At 46.3% G+C, this 24,065-nt stretch overlaps 1 protein-coding gene across 8 annotated transcripts in view; it reads right to left on the minus strand.

The window, feature by feature from the left end:
* Positions 1–24,065, minus strand: part of MKI67 (marker of proliferation Ki-67) — a 404,744-nt gene that overhangs the window by 308,094 nt on the left and 72,585 nt on the right. For all 8 annotated transcript variants that reach the window (XM_044056164.1, XM_044056162.1, XM_044056163.1 and 5 more), the window contains exon 6: positions 14,454–14,514. In XM_044056164.1, coding sequence (XP_043912099.1) covers positions 14,454–14,514 — 61 coding nt within the window. The remainder of the gene's footprint in view (positions 1–14,453; positions 14,515–24,065) is intronic.

The following is a 24,065-nucleotide window of genomic DNA, read 5'->3' on the forward strand; positions in this document are numbered from 1 at the left end:
ACATACCACTGTAACAGGAACAGTACTGTTCCTCTGGGCATGTGATGCCAGTTGCATGGATAATAGACTTGTACAAACTATTCTAGGCTTCGGCTTATTGAACCCCATCACAAACCACCTGAAAGAACCAGTACTTGCAATCCTGATTGAGACATTAGTCTCGACACCACCTCTATTCTCTTAAAGGACTACCCCCCACTCTCTCCTCCAGCCATGTTCAGTGAAAAAATGTCCTGGGAGAAAAACAGGAATTCTGCACCCAAATCAGGTCTCGCATCCCTTCAATCACAACTACAGGCAATGAGTCACACAAATGAGATGCCCATGGCAACCTCTGAGAACACTGTTCACATCTGCAGTTTAAGATGTGAAATGGCATTCTATACTGGCAAGAAAACATTTTACAGCAACTCTATGCACAGATGGCAGCACATGGAATGAGTCCCCCCCTCCCCCCTATAAAAGGCTGCCCATAGAGACTGCATCATGTGCACAGAATAAAGAAATGTGCAGAGTTGTTTACCAACAGTGCACATCACACAAACACAACGGCCCAGTAACAATGAGCAGAGTCCAAATAGGCATAATTGTGAAAAGACAGGTGAATATACACAATGCAAATCTGAAGAAAAAGGAAGAAACATAAGGAGTTATGTAATCACCATAACATTACACTTTTTTTGTCTCTCACCTATATTCTTACTGGTTGGGTTCGAAACTCAGCATCAGTTCAGACACTGCTGAATACAAGCGCTAGAGAGCTACCACTGGCTCTAGGCTAACCCCTATCCCCATGATGCACCGGGTAAAATACCCAGATCTTGTTTGCAAGTGAAAACAGAATTAGCACGCCTATATATGAATACATACAGGTAGTCTAAGATTCAGAGACTCCCAGCCATCATAACCATATACATACAAGATTATTCACCCGTTCCTCCAGGAACGAAGGAGGAGGAAGGTGGGTGGACGCAAGAATATAGGCAAGATGGACAACATGCAACATTATGGCGTCCTATCTTGCTGTAATTCTTGCTGGTTGAGACGGTCCCTTGCACCTTTACCCTAGGGTGGCTCAGGAAAGACTTCTCAATACACAGTGGCACCAAAAGGAGACCTGTTCCGGGAGGCCACATCCACTTATGAGTAATAAAAAGTTATGAGGTCTCATAGGAAGCTTAGCCTGAAAAGCAGGGGATGTTGAGACTGCTCTCGTGGAATGGCCTTTTACTTTGCCCGGCAATTGTCTTATTTCTACTATAAAAGGAGATGCAGGTCTGTAAGCAATTTAGACAAGGTTACTACGAAAAGGACATCTGGCCAGACTTCCCAAAAATCTTTGGTCCTATGCAAATAGAAGCAAAGCTGTCTGTACACATCTAATTGATGTAACATACTCTGCCTTGTCAGTATAAATTGGGCAATAACAGGTAATTCAATAGATATAGATTCTTACCCAGAGTTTGTTCAGAAAGCAGAGAGGGATTCGTTCTTAAGGACACCTTTGTGAAAAACTATACAAGGAGGGGGTATAGAGAGAGATTGAAGTTCTGATACCAGTCAGACAGAAGCAATAGCTACCAAGAAAAATGAGTCTTTCGGCTTTTCCTGGTTAGGGGTCACCACAGCAGAACTCCGGTCCGCTAATGATTGGCAGTAGATTTTTACGTGGTGAGTTGCCAGCCCTGACGCACAACCTTCAACGAAGGTACGCCCATTCATGCATGTCTCCACACAGACACTGAGAATCAAACAGGACGTCTGTGAGGCAACAACGCTACTGCAGCACCACCACCGCAGTCTAATGGCAAAAAAAAAAAAAACAACAACAAAACAAAACACAACACACACACTTTTCCAGGACAAAAACTTTATATCACAAGATGGACGATGCAGGTTCAAAGGGTGGAAAAACCAAGGCAGATGACAATTTAGGTTCCAAGGAGTTGCAGGTTTTCTGATCAGGGGTCCGAGTAAGAATGTACCTTTAATAAAGCCCTTACATAATCTAAAAACATACAATAGGCATTCCCATCTCACCAGTATGAAAATTAGATATGGCTGCCAGTTTTAATTCTGATGGTAGCTGCTGCAGGTCCTTCAACAAAAAGCTTTGAGAGAAATTCCAGAACTGCAGTAATAAGGGCAGTAAATAGGTTCTATATTGTGATCAGCCCAGTAAGAAAATCTTTTCCCCATTTACTTTAATACAGTTTCCTTGTAGATGGTTTGTGGGAAGAGACTAGGATATATTTAAACTACTGGGGAGAATTCGTAACAACTTGGTAAGAGTGGAATTGGAGCAGCCATGCTGTCAACTTGAGGGTCTGGATGGACAGATGGAATGCTTCCGATGAGTGGGCCAAAAGGTCTGAACTGGGTTCAGAATCTAAGGTTCCTCCAGCAAATGGGCCCAGAGAAAGGGGAACCAAACTTGAGGCCAGTAAGGTGTAATGAGAATCAGTGCTTTCATGTACTGGCTTTCTAAAGTACTTTGGGTATTAAGGGGAAGGTAGGAAAGGCATGGAGTAGTCCGGGGGGGGACCAAACATGGACAGCTGCATCCCTTGGTGACTTCCCCAGAGCAGGAATGAGGAATGAGGGCAAAGTAGCTGCTGCATTTGGCATTCATGGAGGTGGCTAAGATCAGAGCAAGAGGACCCCATTTCTAGAAGATCTCCTGCAAGTTCTGGTTTTGGGGACCACTCGTGAGGCAACGGTATCGCTCTACTGAGTTTGTCCACTATCACACTGGATTTCCCTGGGATATGTGTTGCCATCAGAAAACTCTGAGAAGCAACCGCCCATTGCCACACAATGTGCCTCTCGACATAGGGGATACAACCTGGTTCCTCCTTGCTTGTTAAGTACAACACCACTGATATGCTGTCTGAATTGCAACGGTTTCTATCAGAAGAGTCCTGAAATGCCTGCAACTCGTACAGCACCGCTCATCTCTAGGAAATTGGTGTGCAAGCGTCTCTCATGATTCTTGTCATAAGCCTTGGACAGTCATTCCCAGATAATGCACCCCCCCCCCCGATCTGGGAAGTCTCAGTACTGCTGTTGGCAGAAAAACAAAGGGGCAACCTAGGTACAATTGTCCTGTCTGTAGCCACCAGAGAAGATCTTACTTGCATGACCCCATAATGATTATCCAGTGTGATTGCCCAGTGATCCATGCAAAATCTGCATCTAAGAGTAACCATTGTAGAACCCTCATGGGGAACTAAAAGAATTGAGGCTACCATGGTAGCCAGAACCTGCAACACAATCTTCGCATGAACTTCTCATTATGCTATCAATATCCTGATTTGACGATGAAGGGACTGAATTCTCTCAGGGGTAAGTTTTGCCACAATCTTTTTTTTGAATCCAATTCTGTGCCAAGTAATATGCTGTGAAGGCGACAAAGCAGATTTAAGTTTACTGTAATTCCTAGCCTGGCACAAAGAAGCATTGTTTCGTTCCTCGCCTACAGAAATAGATGCTTAGTGATGACAGTCAGGAGTCAGGAAACAACCCCTGGCACCTCGTGAGCCGTGACCACTGCCATGCATTTGAACACTCTGGGGGCTGTAGTGAGACCAAAGGGCAGGGCCTGAAACTGGTAAAGACAGACTCCCAGCTGAAAGCATAAATATCTCCTGGACAGCTAGTCCATTTTTATGCGGCAATACGAACCCTGGAGATCTAGAGAGCACATCCAATAGTGTTTCCCTATAAAAGGAAATATTGACTTCAGTGTCACCATCAAGAACTCATTTCTTTATGGATTTGGTTAGTTTGCAGATATCCAGAATAGGTCTCGAGAGGGAAAAGAAAAAAACCCACACAAGTTCCAGATGCAATTTGGCCTCTGGGGACATCTTGGATGACTTTCTAGAGAACTTTAGTATCGATTGCGTTGCGTAGTTCTTTTGACTGGGTGGAATGTCTGGTATGGACTGGTCCGAGAGGGGGAGAGGAAAAAGGTATGTAATATCCTCCGATATGATTGCCAGTACCCATTTGTCTTGGGAAATCCCTAGCCAGGCATTTGGGTCCAGTGACAAGTGGCCCCCAACTGCCTCCAGAGAAGAGCAAGCAGGCCTCCTTTCAGGACTGCTGGAAGGGCCTCCCAGAAGATGCACCAGTCATCCTGATTCTGCAGACCCACTCCGCCTCTAGACCGGCATCTTCCATTAGCACCTCACCCTCTGACCCTGGGGCAAGTGTCACCACATGCAGAGAAACCTTTTTTGGGACTTGTGAAACCACATCTTCCCACCTTTCTGACCTTCGGTATATAGAAGGAAGGGAAAGAACCAAATCCCAACGGCAGGCAAGCTTTTCCCATCCTGCTCGCACCTGGTCAAAGTATCTTTCACCTTTGGTCCAAAAAGGGATGAACCATCAAAGGGGGCAGTGGTGCAGGAAGAGTGGCGAGGAAGACTTGAAGGGTTCGGCAAAATTGCAAAGACACATCCAGGAATGTCTCCTTGGGGAATTTCCTGTAGCTGCTACTCTGCTTGCTCCATCGGCTGCGTATGAAGTCAAGTCTCATGGAGGAATTCACAATGGAGTGGACAGTGGAGAGCTGTGAGGAAACTGTCTGCAGTCCTCCAAGCTACAGAATCCTGAAGGGTTTTTCTTAACTGAGACGTCCCCTATGAAGCCTCTAAAATGGGTCAGACAGTTCACCAACCACAGGGTAAAGGCCGCCTGCAGAAAAGGGGGTGGGGGGGGTGGGGCACACCTTCCATATCTGTCCATAGTGAGAGGAACAGATGACAAGGTCTCCGATGGCGGGCCACCGCCATCACCAGTGCATCTAAAGGGACTCCTTGGATTAGAAACTTCCTTTTCAGTAGGGGGTGGTGATAAATTTTGTTCGGCCTCCACAGAACCGGCTTCACTGTATCAGGGGAAGTCCAGACCACGTGTGATATGGCTAAGTAGCTGGTCACGGGGGGAGGGGGGGGTGTCACCCAGGAGGTGGAAGGGCAAGATCCAAAAGCCGCCAGGTATATAGATTCGTCCTCTGACGGGTTGGTAGGTTTCCAGCCAGCCCTCTGTTTCAGGATCTCAAGGATGCCTGCGAAAGACATCCTCAGAGGGAGACTCTTCAGAGTCATCCAGATCAGTATCTGGTGCAACAGACTCAGTGGGGTCTGTGCTTCCTCTTATAGAGTCTTCTGCAGGACTCTGGCGAAAGTTTCGGAGACTATGATGCAGCCCGCAGGGGCTTCCTGGGGAGTCTGGATCTCTATGCTGGGGTGAAGTGGGCGAAGAAGAGACCAACACCGGCACCTGTGAGGCAAGAGAAGATGGCTCGGAGTGGAACTGCCTGGGGATGACAGCACTCTCCCATCAGCACAAATGCACCCTCACTCCACACCAAGGAGATCCTCTGCTCCAAAGATACAGAGGATAGATTCTGAGGCTGAGTGGGTGGCTCCGAAGTAGATGCAGGAGCAGAGCTCAACCTCACAGAGGCACCGAGGGGGTAGAGTCGGGCAACTTTTTACACCAACTCCCCTCCCTGGACCAGACAGGCAAGTGTCAGCTCCCAGACTCAGAGATCCGAAGGACTCAGAGACATTATCCTAGAGGAGGTCCTGGTACAGATTGTTCCACTACTAGTTGGACCCACACACTCTGGCTCCGAAACCACCATGGGGTAGGAGGAGGAATTTAAGATGGTGCCTTGGATGATCCTGAATCCTTTGGTGTTGGGGACGATAACTCCTCCACTGGCATAAATTTTAAGCACCCTCTTCACCACCCGCATCATGTCATCATCAGATAAGCTCCTGGAGGAACAGGAGGATAGTGAGGGAGATCTAGCCCCTCTCCAGAATGGGCAATCTCAATATGGGGGCGAGCGGCTCCAATATGAGACAGTCTCCTGCTTGGTACCTCTACCGGCTCTGTGGACAGTAATGGAGCCAAGAGAGTATGATTTTGGTCTATCACAGCCATGAGCAGGTCTCAGAGGCTTTCAAAGGAGAGGAGAGAAGTAGACTGGAGCTCTGAAACATCTCCAAGGATTCCTGGAAAGGGCCTTTCAGTAATCCTCTGACCATCAATTGGTTTCTACGTTCTTGAAGCACTCAAATCCATGACAAAGTGTACAAGGATCCTGCAAATGAAGGACGCCGAGACAATATACACAGCTAGTTACCATCCATAAGTGACTGAGTACATTTGTCACACTTATTAAACCCAAATTGCTTATTTTCTTTGTAGTTTCTCTTGACATTTAAATATGCACTCTACATATTTAAATATGCACTCTACAAGTTAAAGCAAAACAACTCTTTAGGTATTTGAATGAGAACATCAAAGAACACTGCTCCAACACCAACTACACAGCCTTCCAAGTAAAAGTACACCAGAGAAAAAAATGGACAGGTAAAATGCAAAACTAGCACCAACTCTAAGAAAATCTTAACTTTTAAATTTTTTTTTTAATCACAGCAAAGATAAATACAAGCAGAACTATGTAATGAAGAATAATCTAAAATGGATTCTTCCAAAAAGGGAAGACACACAGAGCGGGAGCAGCCCTCTTAAAACGGGCCATTGAGAGCCCTCCAACGGATCTCTCGATAAACAGCAGGGAAGGGCACTAAACTAGGACAAAGGAAAGGATCAATAGGACACTATTGCACACAGCAAAACAACTTAAGTGATCTAGAGAGGAATTACAGAAAATCCAACTAAATACTTCAACTAGCCAGCAGAACACTTCTTGATCGCTTGAGCAGCAAACAGGATCTGGGCATTTTACCCGGTGCATCATGGGATAGGGATTAGCCTCGAGCCAGTGGAAGCTCTAGCTTTTGTATTTGTCAGAGTTGGGACCGATGCTTGGTTCCAAACCCAACCAGCAAGAATTACGGCGAGATAGAACACGACATCACGAGTTTTGATTCTTGCAAAATAGAACAATTTCTTCAACCTAAAAGTATCTGCTTGTATAAGTACTACTTATTACAGACTCACTTTTACACGTACGAGTACCTGCTCTTTAATCTGCTGAATATTAAGGGATATCATTACTTCTAAAACGCGTTAATGAAAGTGCACTGTGGTGGAGAATGCAAGAGGACAATTAGCCAGCAGGATAATCAAGCTAGATGGGACACCCCCCTATGCACTGCTCATCATTCACAACACTATTTGGAAGAGTGCTCATTTAACAGCCAGTCAGTTGCACTTGATATTTTATGGAAGTATGCAGTTAGTAAACCTACATGCCCTACATTAAGAGAGTGTAAATACAAAATTCACAACTGTCAGGAACAAAAACGCATACTATATAGTCTAGGACAGTAATACTGTTAAGATTTAAGGTCCATTGGGGATCAAAGCTGTCAGTCCTACCATTTTCTATTCTGAAGCCCCCCCCCCCCTCCAAAGTAGTGCATCACCTAGGCAATCTGTACCAACCTCCAAGCCTAAATTACCTTTGTGAAAGATGGGGTGGTATTTCAAGCCTGCCTCCTCCATTGCAGAGGGCTCTGCCCTACAACCCTACTGTGATCATACATGGACAGATGTCACCAATGTGAATGTAGTGCTGATAAGTGCAGGCATGAAACGGTCCACTGCAAAGAGAAAATAGGATTCATGAGTAGAAGCCATGGCACAGGAGTGGAGACCAACATGGGCTGGAGGTTGGGTAAACCATAGGAGGAATTCCCAACCCAAGATTACCATCTCTATGGGGTTACAGGTGACATCTGTGCCAGATGGATAGCCTACACTAATTGTAGACAATACTGTGCATTACAGACCATCTGGCATTTCAAGTGACATCCTCTAGGATTCAAGCAACTCTTTTCTAATTTGCCAGATGTGACCTCTACTTTATGGGTAGAGTCTATGGGAAACTGTTTCTTACAAATCCTGTGTGTGTTTGAGCTCTCCTGTAGGATATGTGGGAACCACATATAGGTTCATAGGTTCATAGGTTCATACTAGGCTATCTGCCCAAGGGCATTTATAAGCCTAGCCCATAGTTATGTGGCTTTCGACACCCCTTTAGTTTGAATAAAAACTATGCCTATCATTTTTCTGTGCCTCTGTCAAGCAGTGACACTGAAGTAATCCCTGGGGTATATCTGCGATCTCCCATCCATTGGTCAAGATTCCTCTTGAACAAGGCCAGCGAGGTGCTCTGCCTCACATGTACCGGGATTTTGTTCCACAGCATAGGGAGTCTCTGGGTGATGAATCTGTCCCTCCAGCACGTTCTATTTATAACCGTGTCAAGGTTTAAGTCTCCCGCCCTTGTGGTTCTGAGGGATCTAGATTTTTTGAGGTGAAGCATATTCATCAAATCTGGGTTTGACATGGTTCCACAGCATGAGGCAGCATGGCAATGAGAAACTGGGGAGTATTCAAGAGAGGCCAGAGAGACCTGCAGTGTCCCCAGTAGGGTCACAAAAAAGTCCATAAAGCCACACCTTTGCATCTGCCAATATAAAACTCCCACAGGGCAAGAGAGGAGGCAGACATTCAGTGTGGTGCTGGCTGTTATACCAGAACTGGACAGGTTTTTTATCCACTGTGGATACTGCGGGTATGTAGTCTTAGTGCATCAGTACCGGAAAAATCCCTTTTACCTTTTGGTAACTGTAAAGCTTACCTGCTAACTTACAGTATACAGGAATATCATGGATTCATAACAGACGGATGCACAAGGTATGGCCATAGTATTGGTTTTAATCATGTTTATATCTGCAAAGGTCTCATTTACATGGCTAATTATGGTGCTGGGTTGTACACTGGACACTGCATTCATTAGGCAATTATCTTGCACCAGCATTGTAAAACATCCCACATCTGATATTTTAGAATTTTCAGGTTCTGACAATGGTGGGTCAGGAATGAGTTGGTACAGTCAGGGTGTGTACACCTGTAATGTTACCACAGCATCATCAACGGACCCTGCACAAAACTATGCTTGTGCATACTCAAATGGCAGGCTGATAGGGACTCAGAAGTAAGAAGTCCAGCAGCAGGCAAATTATATGCTGGCTCCAGCACTCTGGCAGAAATCCATGGGGGGGGGGGGGGGGTTGCGCAATTGAAGTATTTGAGACATGGTCAATATCCTGCCACTGAGGGAGGTACAGCAGTAACATGTACAGGGCCATTGTGGATGCACAGGCTAAATCCATCACAGCCATGGCAGAAAGGAGCGTGAGCCAAGATGTGCATACTGACCCAACAGGAGGGCATGTCTGCATTCCTTAGACTTTCACACTGCAACATGCAAGGTCTTTTCTGGCACATGGCTTCCTCACAACAGGTCACCTGCTACAGCCAGATAACCAATGTGGCTGTAGATGCGCACGATCACACTCCAGCAGGATGGGTACTTTGAGTAACATACGTTGAAGTGTCTATCCCCAGGAGAAGCACCCCTTGGCTGTGACTGCCACATCAATTTAAAGTATCCTTCAGTGTCACAACACATCACCATCCAGCCACAGCAGTGGCGCATCTGGTACTTGTGGGTGGATGCTGAATCCCCAGTCACATACGTTCTGGACTTGTCAAGCCACAGTGCATCAACTGTGGAAGCAGTACTCTTGTAGATTCCGCACTACTTTACCTAAGTTCACAAGCACATCGCACACATCCACTAACCCACAGCCCTTATTACCACACGACCACCACAACACTAATCACGAGAAACCTCTCGTGAACAATGTGCTACTGAAACAAAGCCTCCAATGGCAAAACAGCATGCCCAACACACTTGTAATAGGTGACGAAAGTGAGGCACACTGATGTCACTCACCAGGCTGAACAAGGAAAAAGCAGTAGTCAGCTGTCAGGTACCAGGATCCACCACATTACACATGTACTCGGGTCTCTCAACAGGTAAAAATGACCATTGTACATGTGGGTGTGAATGACCAGAGACGTACCTCCCGGGACTACATGAAAAGACATGCAGGCGCTCTGCTTATGTAGCCCAGGCAGGTACAACCCTAGCCATGAGCAGCACCCTACCATCACCTAGAATGTACCACAGTACAAGCAGAAAATGACTGACTTAAACTGGCTAAGTTTCTGGTGTCATTTTAAGGGGAACCAGTATCAGTCTGCCTGTGATGACATGACTGACAGACCTCTATGCTTGGTCAGAGATGGCCTGCATCTGGCAGAGGTTCCGAATACTGGCAAAGGCTCTTTCCACCCCACAGTGCCTTTTTTAGGCAGTGTTCCAAAGACCAAATTACCACCGTAACAGCTACAAACAAATGCAATCCGAGGATCATGCTGCTCAATGCTAGAAGTCAAATCTCAAAATCCACTCTTGAAGCACTCCTTAAAATGGAGAATAGACATTTGTGGCGTAAGAGACCTAGTTCAAGGCAGCAGAAAGCACCCCTGCACTACCAGGATATAACCCATTCCACACATTTCAGCCCCAGAACTTGGACCGAAGCTCCAAAGGCAGTGGTGTTTCCATATTCATAAAGGAAGCACACACCTCTAGACTGGTAGCCCAGCATAATATACCAGAGATACTTCAGGAGCAGCTAACAGTGGGTAAGACAGATACAGGTTGTAGCCTGCTATACGTCCACAACCATGTCCCAAGACTCTCGCTCCACGTTCCCAAGTACCCTGGAGAATATTAGAATCCAACTTAACACACTCCTACTGGGAGACTTCAACTACCCCTCCATTAATTGGAAAAACTAATCTCGTATCAATACATTTGTCAAACATTTCCTGGAATTCATTAATTCCAATGCCCTGAACCAGCTCTTTCTTACCCCCACTAAAGGTAGCAACATCTTTGACCTGGACATTACCAACATGGGCGACCGTTGCTCTACACCAAGTCAACTCTTCCCTGGTTAGATCAGACCACAAACTATTCACCTTGGAATTCCGAATCATACACTAATACACTGTACGAACACAGATTCTTGGATCTTGCCATACCCAACAGAACAAAGACGTTCTCAAAAAAAAAAAAAAAAAAAAAAAAAAAAAAAAAAAAAAAACGCCAATCAGGTGGTCCCTGCCATAAACAAACAAAAAGAGGAAACTGATGTGGAATAAGGTGAAGTCTCAAGACTGGAAAAACTCCGTATCAGCCTCAACAAAAAGTTGAGATCCCTCATCAAATCCTCTAAAGCTAGCTATGAAAATAGAATTGCAGCAGAGAGTATGGGCAAGGAAGACAACCACAAGGCCTTCTACAGTTACGTGAAGAATCTCCACGGCAATACCAGATTTGCTCTGAGCTACTGCACAAGGGTACCTCCTATACCAAGCCAACAGATATTGCAAATATACTGGACGCAGATTCAATGCCAACTTCACCCCCCCAACAACCAGTCACAATACCAGTAGATTGCCAGGCACCCAGTATTACTGCTGCACAGGTTAAAACAGCACTGTCCAAGGCCAAGAATGCAGCTTGTATGGGACCAGACAATATCCCTGGCTGTACATGAACTAAACAGTGAATGGGCACCTCACCTGTGTGCCCTGTTCAATCACAGCCTCACCTCAGGCTTTGTCCCTACCAAATGGCACACTGCTACAGTCATCCCTCTCCACAAAAGGAGGAGCGACTACAGACGCTGGGAATTATCGCCTCATTAGCCTGACAAGTCTGATATGCAAACCTATGGAACGCCTCATCATGGACCAGACAAGGATATAGGGAATCTCCAAACTCTGGATCCCACACAGTTTGGTTTTCTGAAGGGTAGATCATGCCTGCTCAACTTCGAGTCAGTCACCAGAGTTGTGGATGAGGGCAAGTTGGTTCATACAGCCTACCTTGATCTGGCAAAGTCCTTTGATACCATTCTCCACCCAGGAATCATAGAAAAACTTATTAAGCTAGGCATCAACCCTTATATAAAATCACTAGGTGGCTTGCAAACTGGCTCACAGGTAGAACCCACAGTGTGAAAGTAGCAGACTCAAAGTCGGACTGCCGACCAGTCACGAGAAGTATACCACAGGGTTCGGTCTTGGGTCCTCTTCTGTTTGGAATCTACTTCTGAGAAGTGCAGGCCAACACAAAGGGACTATGACAAAGTTCGCAGACTACTGCAAGTTGGAAGCTATTAACACCAAGTGATGTTGACATCCTACAGAAAGGCCTCACCGAGACCAATGACTGGTATAACAATGGCCCTAAGCTCAATGCCAAAAAAAGTGCAGTCCTCCCCTTTGGGAAAAATCTGGTTCCCATGAATTGCCACACAGAAGGTAGTTCACTAAACACAGAAGACGTTCCAAGAGATCTGGGAACACAGGTCAACATCAACCTCTCGACCACCACATTGCCAATGTGGTCAGGAAGTCCTATGTGGCACATATTACTAAGGGCTTTGCATCCAGGAAGAAAAAGGTCAGTCTCCCCTCTACTCTTCCCTCATGTACCTCACTAAGCACTTCCAACAACTGGAGAGGCCGCAAAGTACCTCACAAAGAGTATCCTAGGCCTTAAACATTTGCCCTATATGGACAGACTCAACACTCCCAACTATTCTCTCTCATATGGCCTGCTTAGAGGCGATCTCTGCTTTAGAAATGCTGCATCTAAAGAAATCCCAATCCCTCCACACCACACACTCCAGAGACCTCAACCTCATTATCACAAACAGAACGTGCCGACGGGACAGGTTCATAACCCAGAGACTTCCCATGCATGTCAAGCAGAGGACCTCACTGGCCCTCAAAGAAATCTTGGTTAAGTGGATGGGAAATAGAAAATTCACTCCAGTGGCTTTACTCAGAGGCACTGGGAACCAAAGTCAGGTGGCACGATGCCAGGGTAATCCTATGGGCAAGGCTTGTAAAGGCTCCAGGGCCATTAGGCTAGTAACACCTATGAACTCCCCTCACCCCAGTTCAGACACAACATAAAAGCACTGGTATTTGTACTCCCTTTACCTGTGCAAATGATGCACAGCACATAGATAGCCATGAGTAAGTACAGCCTAGTGTTGGTTCTGCATACATATTTACTGTAGTGTAGCAGCTTCACAACATAGATTTAAGCAATGTGCAATCAACTGCTTCTGTGCTAGAGACATGATATAGTGTACCCAGCTTTATCTGGCATGATCACCTTTTGCTGTTTACCTCTTCCTCCACTGCCTGCTGTGCAGAGAACTGCTGGTATCACAAAGCCCATCCCACTGTTTACCTCTTCCTCCACTGCCTGCTGTGCAGAGAACTGCTGGTATCACAAAGCCCATCCCACTAACTGGTTCATAAGTACACTGGAACTTTGCACACAGTGGATATAGACGCATATGACAGGATCAACACACACTATATTGGGACTATGGGATAGAGTAAGTTTAATTCTCTGGGTGGAGTATGCACTATATTCCAGTATGCGTTTGGTCTCTGGAAACACCATGCCTATGAGTTTGAGGCAGTATAAATTTTGTGATGCAGACTAGGCAGATATTTCCACGGTTTGCTGGTGACTCAACCACCTGTTTTAGTCCAGAATGTTTTGTGTAGACCATGAAGTATTGTGTGGTAGAGGAGTCTGCCTCCTAGGGACATCATGCAGTGAGGCATAACAGATGTGTATCTGAGGTGGCTATCATTGCAACAGCTGCAGCAACCACTACAATTTTGCACTTTAGTCAGTCTGAACATAGGCATACAAAGATATACTGCTAGCATAGTTTTGCAGCATTTAAATGTTTTTGGATTGTTCTACCACCTTGGTTTGCTTAGTTATACACTGCACCTCATTTGATTCTTAGCATAACAAACGAACACATTTGGGCTTCTACAGCAAACCAGAACTAGTGTACTGGCACAGTCAGTTTTATAAAATACATTTACCTTGGCCAAAGAAGCCTATTCTCCAGAGTTTTCCGAGAACGTTTTATCTAAATGTTGTAGGCCAAGCTGTTGAACAACCCCCTGGAATAAGGGACATTTCTGTACTTTTAATTCTTGCACTGAATGTGCATAGGTATTACCACAGTACATACACCAAAGTCTTCAGTACTGTGAAACTAATGAAAAGTAGCAAGAAGAAAATGGAATGCACAGCAATGTAAAAGCTAATCAGACATCCTAATTTACAAAAATTTTTAGAAAAGGTTGCGCTTAAAATCATGAAAAGGTACAACCTTTTATTCGGGTACCCAAGCACAACAGCTTATTTCAGAGCCCCCCCCCCCCATACTTGTGCTGCATTCCCACTGAACAAAATTTACCATCTGTTGAAAGTTTTAGATTTTAACTTGTGGGCAATTTACCACATAGCAATTCCTAAACGGTTTAGATAGACCTAATCTAGCCCATTAATTTAAAAACAGTTTAATGAAGCCACAGCTAATGCAAGGAAAGTCTGTTCCTCCACCCATGTAAAAAAAATGCCAACCAAAAGTTTAAAATTTCTATACAATATGGACCATTAATGGCAAGCTGCATATACTAACCAGGAGTATGAAGACTTCTGCGCAGTCCTCTTCCACGTGTTTCTTCACATTCAGGTGTTTGCTGTAAAGAAAATATACATTTTCATTTCTGTTGGCAAAGATTTGAATCACACACACAAACTAAACAGCTCTACAGAACAGTAAAAATACAGCCACTACTTTCTCAGGAGAATGCTAATTTTTCCCTTGTACGCAATCATAAGCTCTTAACCACTGTCAACTTTAAAAAAGGGGTCTGTGTATGGGGGGGGGGGGGTCTACAAATTAACAGCAAAACATGAAGGGTCCCACTCGTTTGCACATCATGTGCACTACTTACTGGCAAGACAAACTGCATCCACATTAGGGAATGAGCCACAGACATGCATATTTCTTGGTAATCTATGGTTTAGGCTTTCAGCAGATGCTCCCAACAGAACTATTAAACAAGCCAGAGAGCTGTATATGTAGAAAGTTTGTAGGCAACTGAAGAAATTTCAGCAGCATTCAAGAACACACAAGAACATGCATTATCAGCCCAAAAGTCAAACATCAATATAGGCTTTTTGAACAGTGACAGTACGAACAGCGAATGGCCTAGAAGTCATCCAACTGGCATGAGAGAGATTTGAAGGGACATGCTAGAGACCCTGATGCTGAATGCTCTGCTGTCTTTCAGCATGTTGTTGGATAACAAAAAATACAAAACAGACAGCTACTTTACAAGCTTCAGTTGTGGCTATAGTCTACAGAGTGACTATGTGGCTACAACATACAAAAGAGTTTATCTTCACTCAGATTAATCTCACTATCCCCCCACCCATCTCTCTGAACAGGCTCCCCCATCCACGTGAAGCAGAGTTCCTCCCTAACTCAAGTGCAACTTGGACAAATGGATAGGGAACAGGAAATTAATCCCTGGTTTGGCACCTCTCTAAATTGATACAGGCAACCTGTAAAATGGGCATGCATCTCAAATCTGGGAGATGAACAAAGCTTAAAGACCATGGTAGTCAACCTAGTAAACACCTTTAAATTTAGAATCACCACAATGCAGCTGTTTAGAACACACCCCCCCCGCAAAAAAAAGATACACACAAGTATTTGCTTTAGTAACTGCAACCTATTCCAAACAGTTTAAAATGCATACATTTACAACTGCTACTGGAATAGAATAACTGTGCACCCACTGAAAGAGTGCATTCACTAAAATTGTTTCCAACCCACCAACCTCACGGTAAGAAAGCTAGTCAAAGAACCACTAAAATGGGGTGGGAAGAATGGTGCAAAGACAAGACCATAAATAATACATACGCTATACATAATTTCAGAGTTAGCACTGTAAGATGTTAAGAAAGGGCATAGTTAAAGTTCAAGGAGGGAAATCAAAGCAAAAATTAGGGGTATGTGCTGAAACACTAGAAGTGGATTGGAAACCACCAAAGTGTGACCTACTTCGTACATTTCACAGTACACCACCCCAACACAGAAGCTGCTTGGGGGGGGGTCCTCCTTAAATAGCTCTATTCACATAGTACAGCTATACAGTCAGCTTTGCTACAGCCACAGCCCCCCCCACAAAAAAACTGTCCAGACTTAAATACCCCATCCAGTCTAGCAGACTATTCTGATGCACCCCCACACCTCTGTTTAGTCTTGCCTGATAAATGCAAGGAGAATATTTTGCTAAACTCCTTTCAGAAAAGTGGCTATTTTTGTTCCTGCGTTCTGTTTTTGCATTTGCACACACTTGCTCAGTTGCCTGAGATTTACTTTTTCTTAGCCCCCTCCATATTAACCACATCTCTGAAAAACTGGTGCAAGTGGCAAGAGCAAAAGCACTGCCAGATTCATGGGGGACAGGATGAAGGTTTGACCTTGTCACTACAATGCATTAAGAAGTCTGCCTGGTGATATGGCAGCAGCAACAGTTTTCTGAAACCAAGATTGCCTCATCAAGAGAGAGACCAGTTATCTGGCCTCCCACACAACTATGGGTAGCAGAGGAAAAGCAAACACTGCCCAAGCTTATTTGTGATGCATTATGAACAGAATTCCTCCAACTCTGCTGTTCAGAAAAGCAAAGATCTATTGACCACATTCCCTATAAACAGGGAAAACATTTTCCTGTCAAGCATATTTGGGGGGTCCAGTTCCTGCTCAGCTAGTAGATGGATTAGTCCTCTTGATTGCATATTGAGGTCTTATACCTACATACTTAAGCTCTTTGCCAACTCCCATCTTTGTACTGCATTGCTAGGCTACACAGCTGCCATGAGTACTCATCTCCACGCAGACAGCAACACTGTCTAGCACCACTTTGGAGGGTTCCGGTTTTCCAAAGTCTTATAAAACCTGGACAGCATGGTTAACAGTAAACATATTCACAATTATGTGGAGCTGACACTTGCTTTCTTCTGCCTTCCATGTACCCTATACCCCCCTACCCCCGAGTGACCCAAAGCATTCAAGGAAAAAAGGCCATCCACTGGAATTTTGCAAGGATTGCTTTACAGAGCTATACGAGATGTCACTCCCCTCTAAAGACAAGGGAGCTTTACATAATCCTTCCTGGACACAAAGAAACTGTAGCCAAGAATCAAATGCAGCTTTGAAACTTTGTTCTATTAGGCACAACAAAAGCTACCTGCATCTTCAGATCTTGACAGTAGTCCCGGCAAGGGTTGCCATGGACACCCCTTGTTCCACAATGTATTACTATGGATGGAATACTGCAAACTTTTGCATGGTAGCCAAATCAAAAGACAAGGAGATAGATGGAAATGTTACCCCATGCCGAAAACCAAAACGGAGATGGCATATGTATACATTACAAGGTTACTCTGACTACTTGTGGACTGGAACCGGAAGCAGTACCTGGAAGTTAACAATGAGGAATCCAAGACTCCCTTACTGGAGGGTCCCTTCTAGAGCTGTGAGCTTTATCCCCACAGGGAACTATTATGCTTCTCCAGTGGATTTCATTCAAGATGTGTTGAGTCCAATGTTCCTGATCTGTTGGTACTTTGGAGGCTTCCTTTTAGCAGGTTTGCAAGGAATTAGCTTGCTAGGAAGGTTAAAAGTATGAAAGTGTTCAATTGAGGCTCAAGGAGGAAAAAAATCCCCAGAAAGGCTTGCCAAATGGCAAGAACATATACACAGAAGCAGTAGATATTAAGCAGAGATGACCACATAGGTTTCGGAATCATAGAAAGACTTCCAATGTGGAAAAAAGACTTTGACTGTCAAGCTGTAGCCTAGACAGAATTTTATCCCTTTGCTCAACGATTCGTCAATTATACTGGACCATTACAAAAGAAATGTAACAAAACAGCCCGCTTGACTGGGTGGAGGCCAAAACAGGTTGCCCTGGAGAAATGTAACATACGGCTTGATCTACGAGGGCCATCTGGCTGTGTCAGTCAAGCATTTAGTACACCTTTCATAAGTAGAACCTTTTAAATGCATCATAGCCGTTGTGGGGGAGATTATAGCCAATGGTGGTTAGGGATGATTAACCAGAATTATAGCGGTCCAAGTGTGGACTTCCAGTACTCAGGAATATTCAAGGACAAAGCTGAAGTCACATGCAAGTCATAACAAGGACATTATCATGGTAGAGATGATCACTAGCAGAGATATGGGAACAAAAAAAAAGAGATGAAGTCTCAGATGAGCTGCAATGGCTGCCACTCAGTGAACACCAAGGGCACCGAACAGAGGAAAAAACCCCACCTTGAACAGCAAATGACCTAAAGTATTTGGCTAGCTTACTATGCCAGCAAGTGTGCTGGAGACCTACTGAACCCACTAAAAGTTCCTCCCACAGGCAAGGGGCTAATGCACCGTGACAATGCAGACTGCAACTGTTTACCACTTGCAATAGATGGCAGAGTACATTCATTGCTGCAGTAATATTCTGCAAGGACTTCCTGCCTTCCATAAAGCCCAAGGATGTCAAATATCACAAGCTGTCTTTTTTCATGATCTAGCAGACACCCCCTCCCCCCTTCTGTTAGGACAAAGGGCAGTCAAGCAATGCCATATCTGGGCTTTCTTTGCCCCAGGCAGGCATAACTTTTAGTTAGGTACTCACCATAACTTTAGATGTTTGGGATCCATCTCGCCTACATTCTGTACTGATGGGCTCGGAGCCGATCCCTCTGCTCCGACTCAGCACGCTATGCTATAGAGCAAAGCCTCTTATTGGCAGAGCTATTCTCTATCCCAGGATGCACCACCACTAATCCCCCAGATCTTGTTTGTCCGCATTCATGCACACACACACATAACTTGTTTATATAACATTGCCAGATGTTTCAAGATGAAACAATAGAATTCGGACCGTCCGATCTCTTCTGATCTCCAAGGAAGGGGGAAGGAGCGAGATGGATCCCAAACATCTAAAGTTATGGTGAGTACATAACTAAAAGATGTTATGTGATCCTATCTCGCCTACATTCTGTACTGATGGGACAGCGTCCCTAGCACCTAAATCCTGGATGGCTCACTGGAAAACACTCCTGAGCACTGTGGAACCAAATGAAGCTCGCCCCCGAGATGCCACATCCAATTTGTAGTGGGAAATGAAAGTGTGCGGGGAAGACCACGTAGCCGCAGCACAAATGTCACTAATGGCAAGCTTAGAATGGAATGCTATTGAAGTAGCCATAGCTCTTGTAGAGTGAGCTTTGACAGAGGTCGTAAGCTCTTTATTAGAAGAGGAATAAGCTTGACTAATACAGTCCCTGATCCATTTGGCAATAGTGACCTTTGTGACGGCTTTGCCCCAATTATCCGAAAAGGACACAAACAATTGATCTGTTTTCCTTGTTTGTTTGGTCCTATCTAAATAAAAACGCAATTGCCTGTGGACATCCAATGTGTGGAATATGTATTCCGCTTTGAGTACTTTGGAAAGAAAACTGGAAGTTCTAATGACTTTTAGGCAAAAACTGGAACAAACTTTAGGGACAAAGGATGGATTAGGACTGAGAGATACTCTATCTTTGTGAAAAACCAGGTACGGAGGTTTTACAGATAAAGCTTGAAGCTCTGAAACCCTTCTGGCAGAAGTAATCGCGACCAGAAAGGCAGTTTTCCACGATAGAAATTTCAAATCACATGTTGCTGCCGGTTCGAAGGGGGAGGAAGTTAAGGCACGCAACACCACATCGAGATCCCATGGAGGAGCAGGATGAGAAATCAGAGGTCGTAAAAGCGCAGCACCTTTCATGAAGGTCTTACACAATCTGTTGCTCATTAAAGGTGGGTTTATAGATTCATGAAAATTGGAAATAGCTGCCAATTAGACCTTGATGGTAGAGACTGAAGAACCTTGATTGAATAGGGAGGTTAGAAATTTTAAGACTTCCGATACAGGAATAGTGATGGGATCCAGACCCCGGAGTTGAGCCCAAATAGCAAATCTCTTCCATTTGCTAGTATACAAATTTCTTAGTGGCAGACTTGTGGGCCAAAGATAAGATATGTATGACTTCCGGGTCTAAGGTATGATTCCTGACTATAGTCGGAAGAGGAGGAGCCAAGCTGTTAACTTAAAGGTGTGGAGGGACTGGTGGAGTAGTCCCGACTGATGAATTAATAGGTCTGGGATCTGATCCAGGAACCATGGACCGTCCAGTGCATATTTCCGAAGATAGGGGAACCATACCTGACTAGGCCAGTAAGGAGCAACTAAGATCATTTTGCTCCCCAAGTGAGACTCCTTTTGGATCACTCTGGGAAGGAGGGAAACTGGGGGAAAGGCGTATAGCAAGCCGGTGGGCCAAGGATGGGCTAGTGCGTCCATCCTCCGGAGCGAGGGAGAAGAACTTTTTGCACTTCGCGTTCAGCGGGGCTGCGAAGAGGTCGCAACAAGGAATTCCCCATTTGCTGAAAATCTGAGTTGCCACTGTATTGTTCAGAGACCACTCGTGAGGAGAGAGGATAGTTCTGCTCAGTCTGTCTATCACATTGGACTTGCCAGGGATACGAGTCGCCACTAGAAAACGTTTGGTCGACACTGCCCATTCCCAAACTCTCATGGCCTCTCTGCAAAGAGGGTAGGATCTGGTCCCTCCCTGCTTGTTCAGGTACCAGACTGACATGTTGGAGTGAACGGCAATTACGCCCTGAGGGAGGTAATCGTGAAGGGCTTGTAGGGACAGAAACACCGCCCACCGCCCTCATTTCTAAAATGTTGATATGAAGGAGGCTCTCTTCCGAATGCCATTTGCCTTGGACTGACCTGCCCAGGGAATGCCCCCCCCACCCCATCTGGGAGGCGTCCGTAGTCAAAGTGGCCACAGTAGGAGGTGGAACAAAGGGTCGTCCCTGATCCAGATTGGAGGGCACCAGCCACCAGCGAAGGTCCAGTTTGCAGGTTTCAGTGATCCGTATGGAGGTGACAGAGGGAGATCCTGAAAGGACCACTGTGTTGAAAGAAGCCACTGGAGAATTATCATATGCAACCTTGCTAGGGGAACTAGAAGAACAGTGGCGGACATAGATCCCAATAGCTGCAGGACCATTCTGGCTGGGGCTTTGGATCTGAGAAGTAAGGCTCGAACTTGAGCCTGTATGGTTTGTATCCTTTCTGTAGGAAGATAGACCCGCAATCGGTTTGAGTCTCTCTACTCCGATGAATCTTGTGCGTTGAGATGGCAGCAACACAGACTTTGGCCAAGGTGATTCCAAGGTGCCCAGTGATGTTGTGGCTTGTAGGTTCTGCAATAGTAGACGCCTGGAGGTGGCAGTTAGGAGCCAGTCGTCTAGATACGGAAACACCTGGAATCCTAGACTCCTCAGGTGAGCAGTCACGACCGCCAAACATTTGGTGAACACCCTGGGGGCTGTGGTGAGACCAAAGGGCAGCGCGCGGAACTGAAAATGACTCTCGTAGGCTGAAGCGCAGAAATAAGCGTCCTTGAGATCTATGGAGCACATCCAAACACCTTTCTCCAGCAGTGGGAGAATGGATTGTAGGGTGACCATTCGGAACTTGGACTTTTTGAATGCAGAGATCCAAAATGGGCCTCAAGTCCCCGGTCTTTTTTGGCACCAAAAACAATCTTGAGTAAGTCCCTAATCCAATCTGGTCTGCGGGGACCGGTTGGATGACTCCTTTTTGAAGCAGCTTTGAGACTTCTAAGGCTGCAATTTCCCCGTTGGATGTGTGGCGGGTCCGGGATTTTCTTGGGACGGAGGTGGGGAGTGAGAAAAAGGGATGGTGTAACCTCCGGCGATAATTCGAAGCACCCATCGGTCCTGAGTGATACCTTCCCAGGCTTTTAGGTGCCTCGAAAAATGACCCCCGACTGGCTCCAGAGCTGCACAGGTCAGGCAATCCCTCAGGGATTGTGAAAGGCTGAAGAGCCATGAAAGGACTCGTGGTCTCCAGTGTTGCGGGGGCCTCTGGGACGGTGTCTTCCAGAAAAATTTCCCCCTCCTCTGCCTCTAGAAGGGGGATCGTCCTGCTGTGAGGGACAAGACTTCTGGGATCTACGGAACCACATTTTCCCTCCTCTTTTAGCCTTGGTGTAAGGCCGAAAGGGAGTGGAAAATAGTGCCCCTACGGCAGTCAAAGTCTTACCTTCTTGCTCGCAGCGGGTCAATGTGTCCTTTACCTTGGGTCCAAACAGAGAACCCATCAAAGGGAGCGTCGGCAAAGGAAGACTTGAAGGCTTCCGCAAAATGACACAGGCGGAGCTAGGCTTGCCTCCGTAGAGCAATACCTGTACCAGCCACTCTACTCACCCCCTCGGCCGCATATGAAATGAGCCTCATGGACGAGTTGGATATCGATGACAACGTATCCAACTGAGAGCCAACCGTCTGGGCCAGCTGCTCAGGTAGGTTACCCAAGAGGGTATCTGAAAGCTCCTTGATCAGATCCCTCTGAAACCTGGTGAAGTGCGTTAAATAGTTCAGGGACCTTAAGGTAAAGGCCGCTGAACTGAGGGTGCGCTTTCCGTACCGATCCATGCTCCTAGACTCCTTATTAGGAGGATGGACGGACGTCGAAGCCTCTGCTACATCTTGCTGGGTAGCAGATGCCACCACCAAGGCATCTACAGCCACACCTTTTGTCAAAAACTCCTTCTCTGGGGGTGCTGATAGGAACTTATTTGGGCGAGCAGGCACCGGTTCCACAGAATCTGGATGTTCCCACGCCCTTCGACGGATCAAATCTAGGAGCTCGAAGGGCAGAGACACCCAGGAGGCGGAGGGCTGAGCCCCGAAGGCCTTAAGGAACACAGACTCGTCAGCAGAAGGGGGTTTGGACAGACAGCCGCCTCGTTGTTTGAGGGCTTCCAAGATGTCTGCGAAGGAGACATCTGAGGACGACTTAGGGGACCCCTCTGCATCATCAAGATCAGTGTCTGACGTGAGAGACATCGGGGTAGTCGACGTGCTTCCTCTTGCACGATCTTTTCCTTGGGGGCTCCTCTGAAGAAGCTTCAGAGGGACCTCCAGGAGGGGGGAACCCACAGTGGGGGTGACCTCAGGCCCCGGGGCTCCGCTGTCTAAGGACAGGGGGACTGCCAAAGACCCAGTCTCCATATGTAGGGAAGGTACTGGCGAGGCCGTGGAGGTAGCCAAAGATGATTTGGCTAAAGCACTCCTCATGGCCCTGAAGGCCGGACCACCAGAATCCTGGGAAGATCCGACCCCTGTGGCCACAACAGTAGACGGTACCCCCGCCACCGACGCACCGAGAGGAAGGCTCGGAACCGAAAACATCAGTCCCGAAGCGCCCCCCCCCCCCCGGGGCCGACAGAAGAGGTCAGTGTCCCGAACTCTGACTCGAGAGCCGGGGTTGGAGTAAGGGTCGAAGCAGACCCAAAAACCTCCATCGGCTCCGCCAGCACCGGCTCCAACGGTGCCGAGGCTGTTGGAGGAGGAACCAGAACTACAGGGTGGGCCATCGGCTCCAAAGCCGAATGGGCTGGAGCCGAAACTAATTTCTGGAACACAGGAGACTGAAATAGTCGCACCCTGTCGATGTCCGAATCAGACATTTTGGAAGACCTAGAGGAAACCGATCGGGTCCGAACCTTCTCTATCGGCTCCAAAGGACTGGGGGACCGGCTCCGAATAGACTCTACCAGTATCGGTTCCGAGGAAGATTCCAAAACAATTTCCCCGAGGAAGATTCCAAAACAATTTCCCCTCGGTGCCGAGGAGGGCTTCGGCGCCGAAGGGGAAGTCTGAGCTGGCAACCCTCATCGGCTCCAAAATCAGTGGAGCCGATGGTGACCCGCCTCTCGAAGCCCCAGTCCTCTGCTCCGAAACCAGAGGAGTCGCGACTGGGGGCATCGAGGCAGACCGTTCTGCCCTCGGCTCCGAAGTCCGTGGAGCCGATGGAGAAGCCTGCCTAGATTTCTTAGCAGTCGGTTCCGACGGGCTGGTCGGAGCAGACGCTTTCTTTTTCTTAGTTGGAGAGGATGAGGAAGATAAGGCCTCCTCGAAGGAGGGTTTAATCAGCCCTTTCAAGATAAATTTATTCTTCCTCTCTTGGAGGACTCTAGATGAAAAGGCGTGACACACGCTACAGGACTCCTGTAGGTGCCTGGCGCCTAAATATACGCACGAGGAGTGATCGGTTATAGACATTTTATAACCGCACCT

Source organism: Protopterus annectens, chromosome 14.part0, assembly GCF_019279795.1.
Source record: "Protopterus annectens isolate FY-2018-M chromosome 14.part0, PAN1.0, whole genome shotgun sequence".
NCBI lineage: Eukaryota > Metazoa > Chordata > Ceratodontiformes > Protopteridae > Protopterus > Protopterus annectens.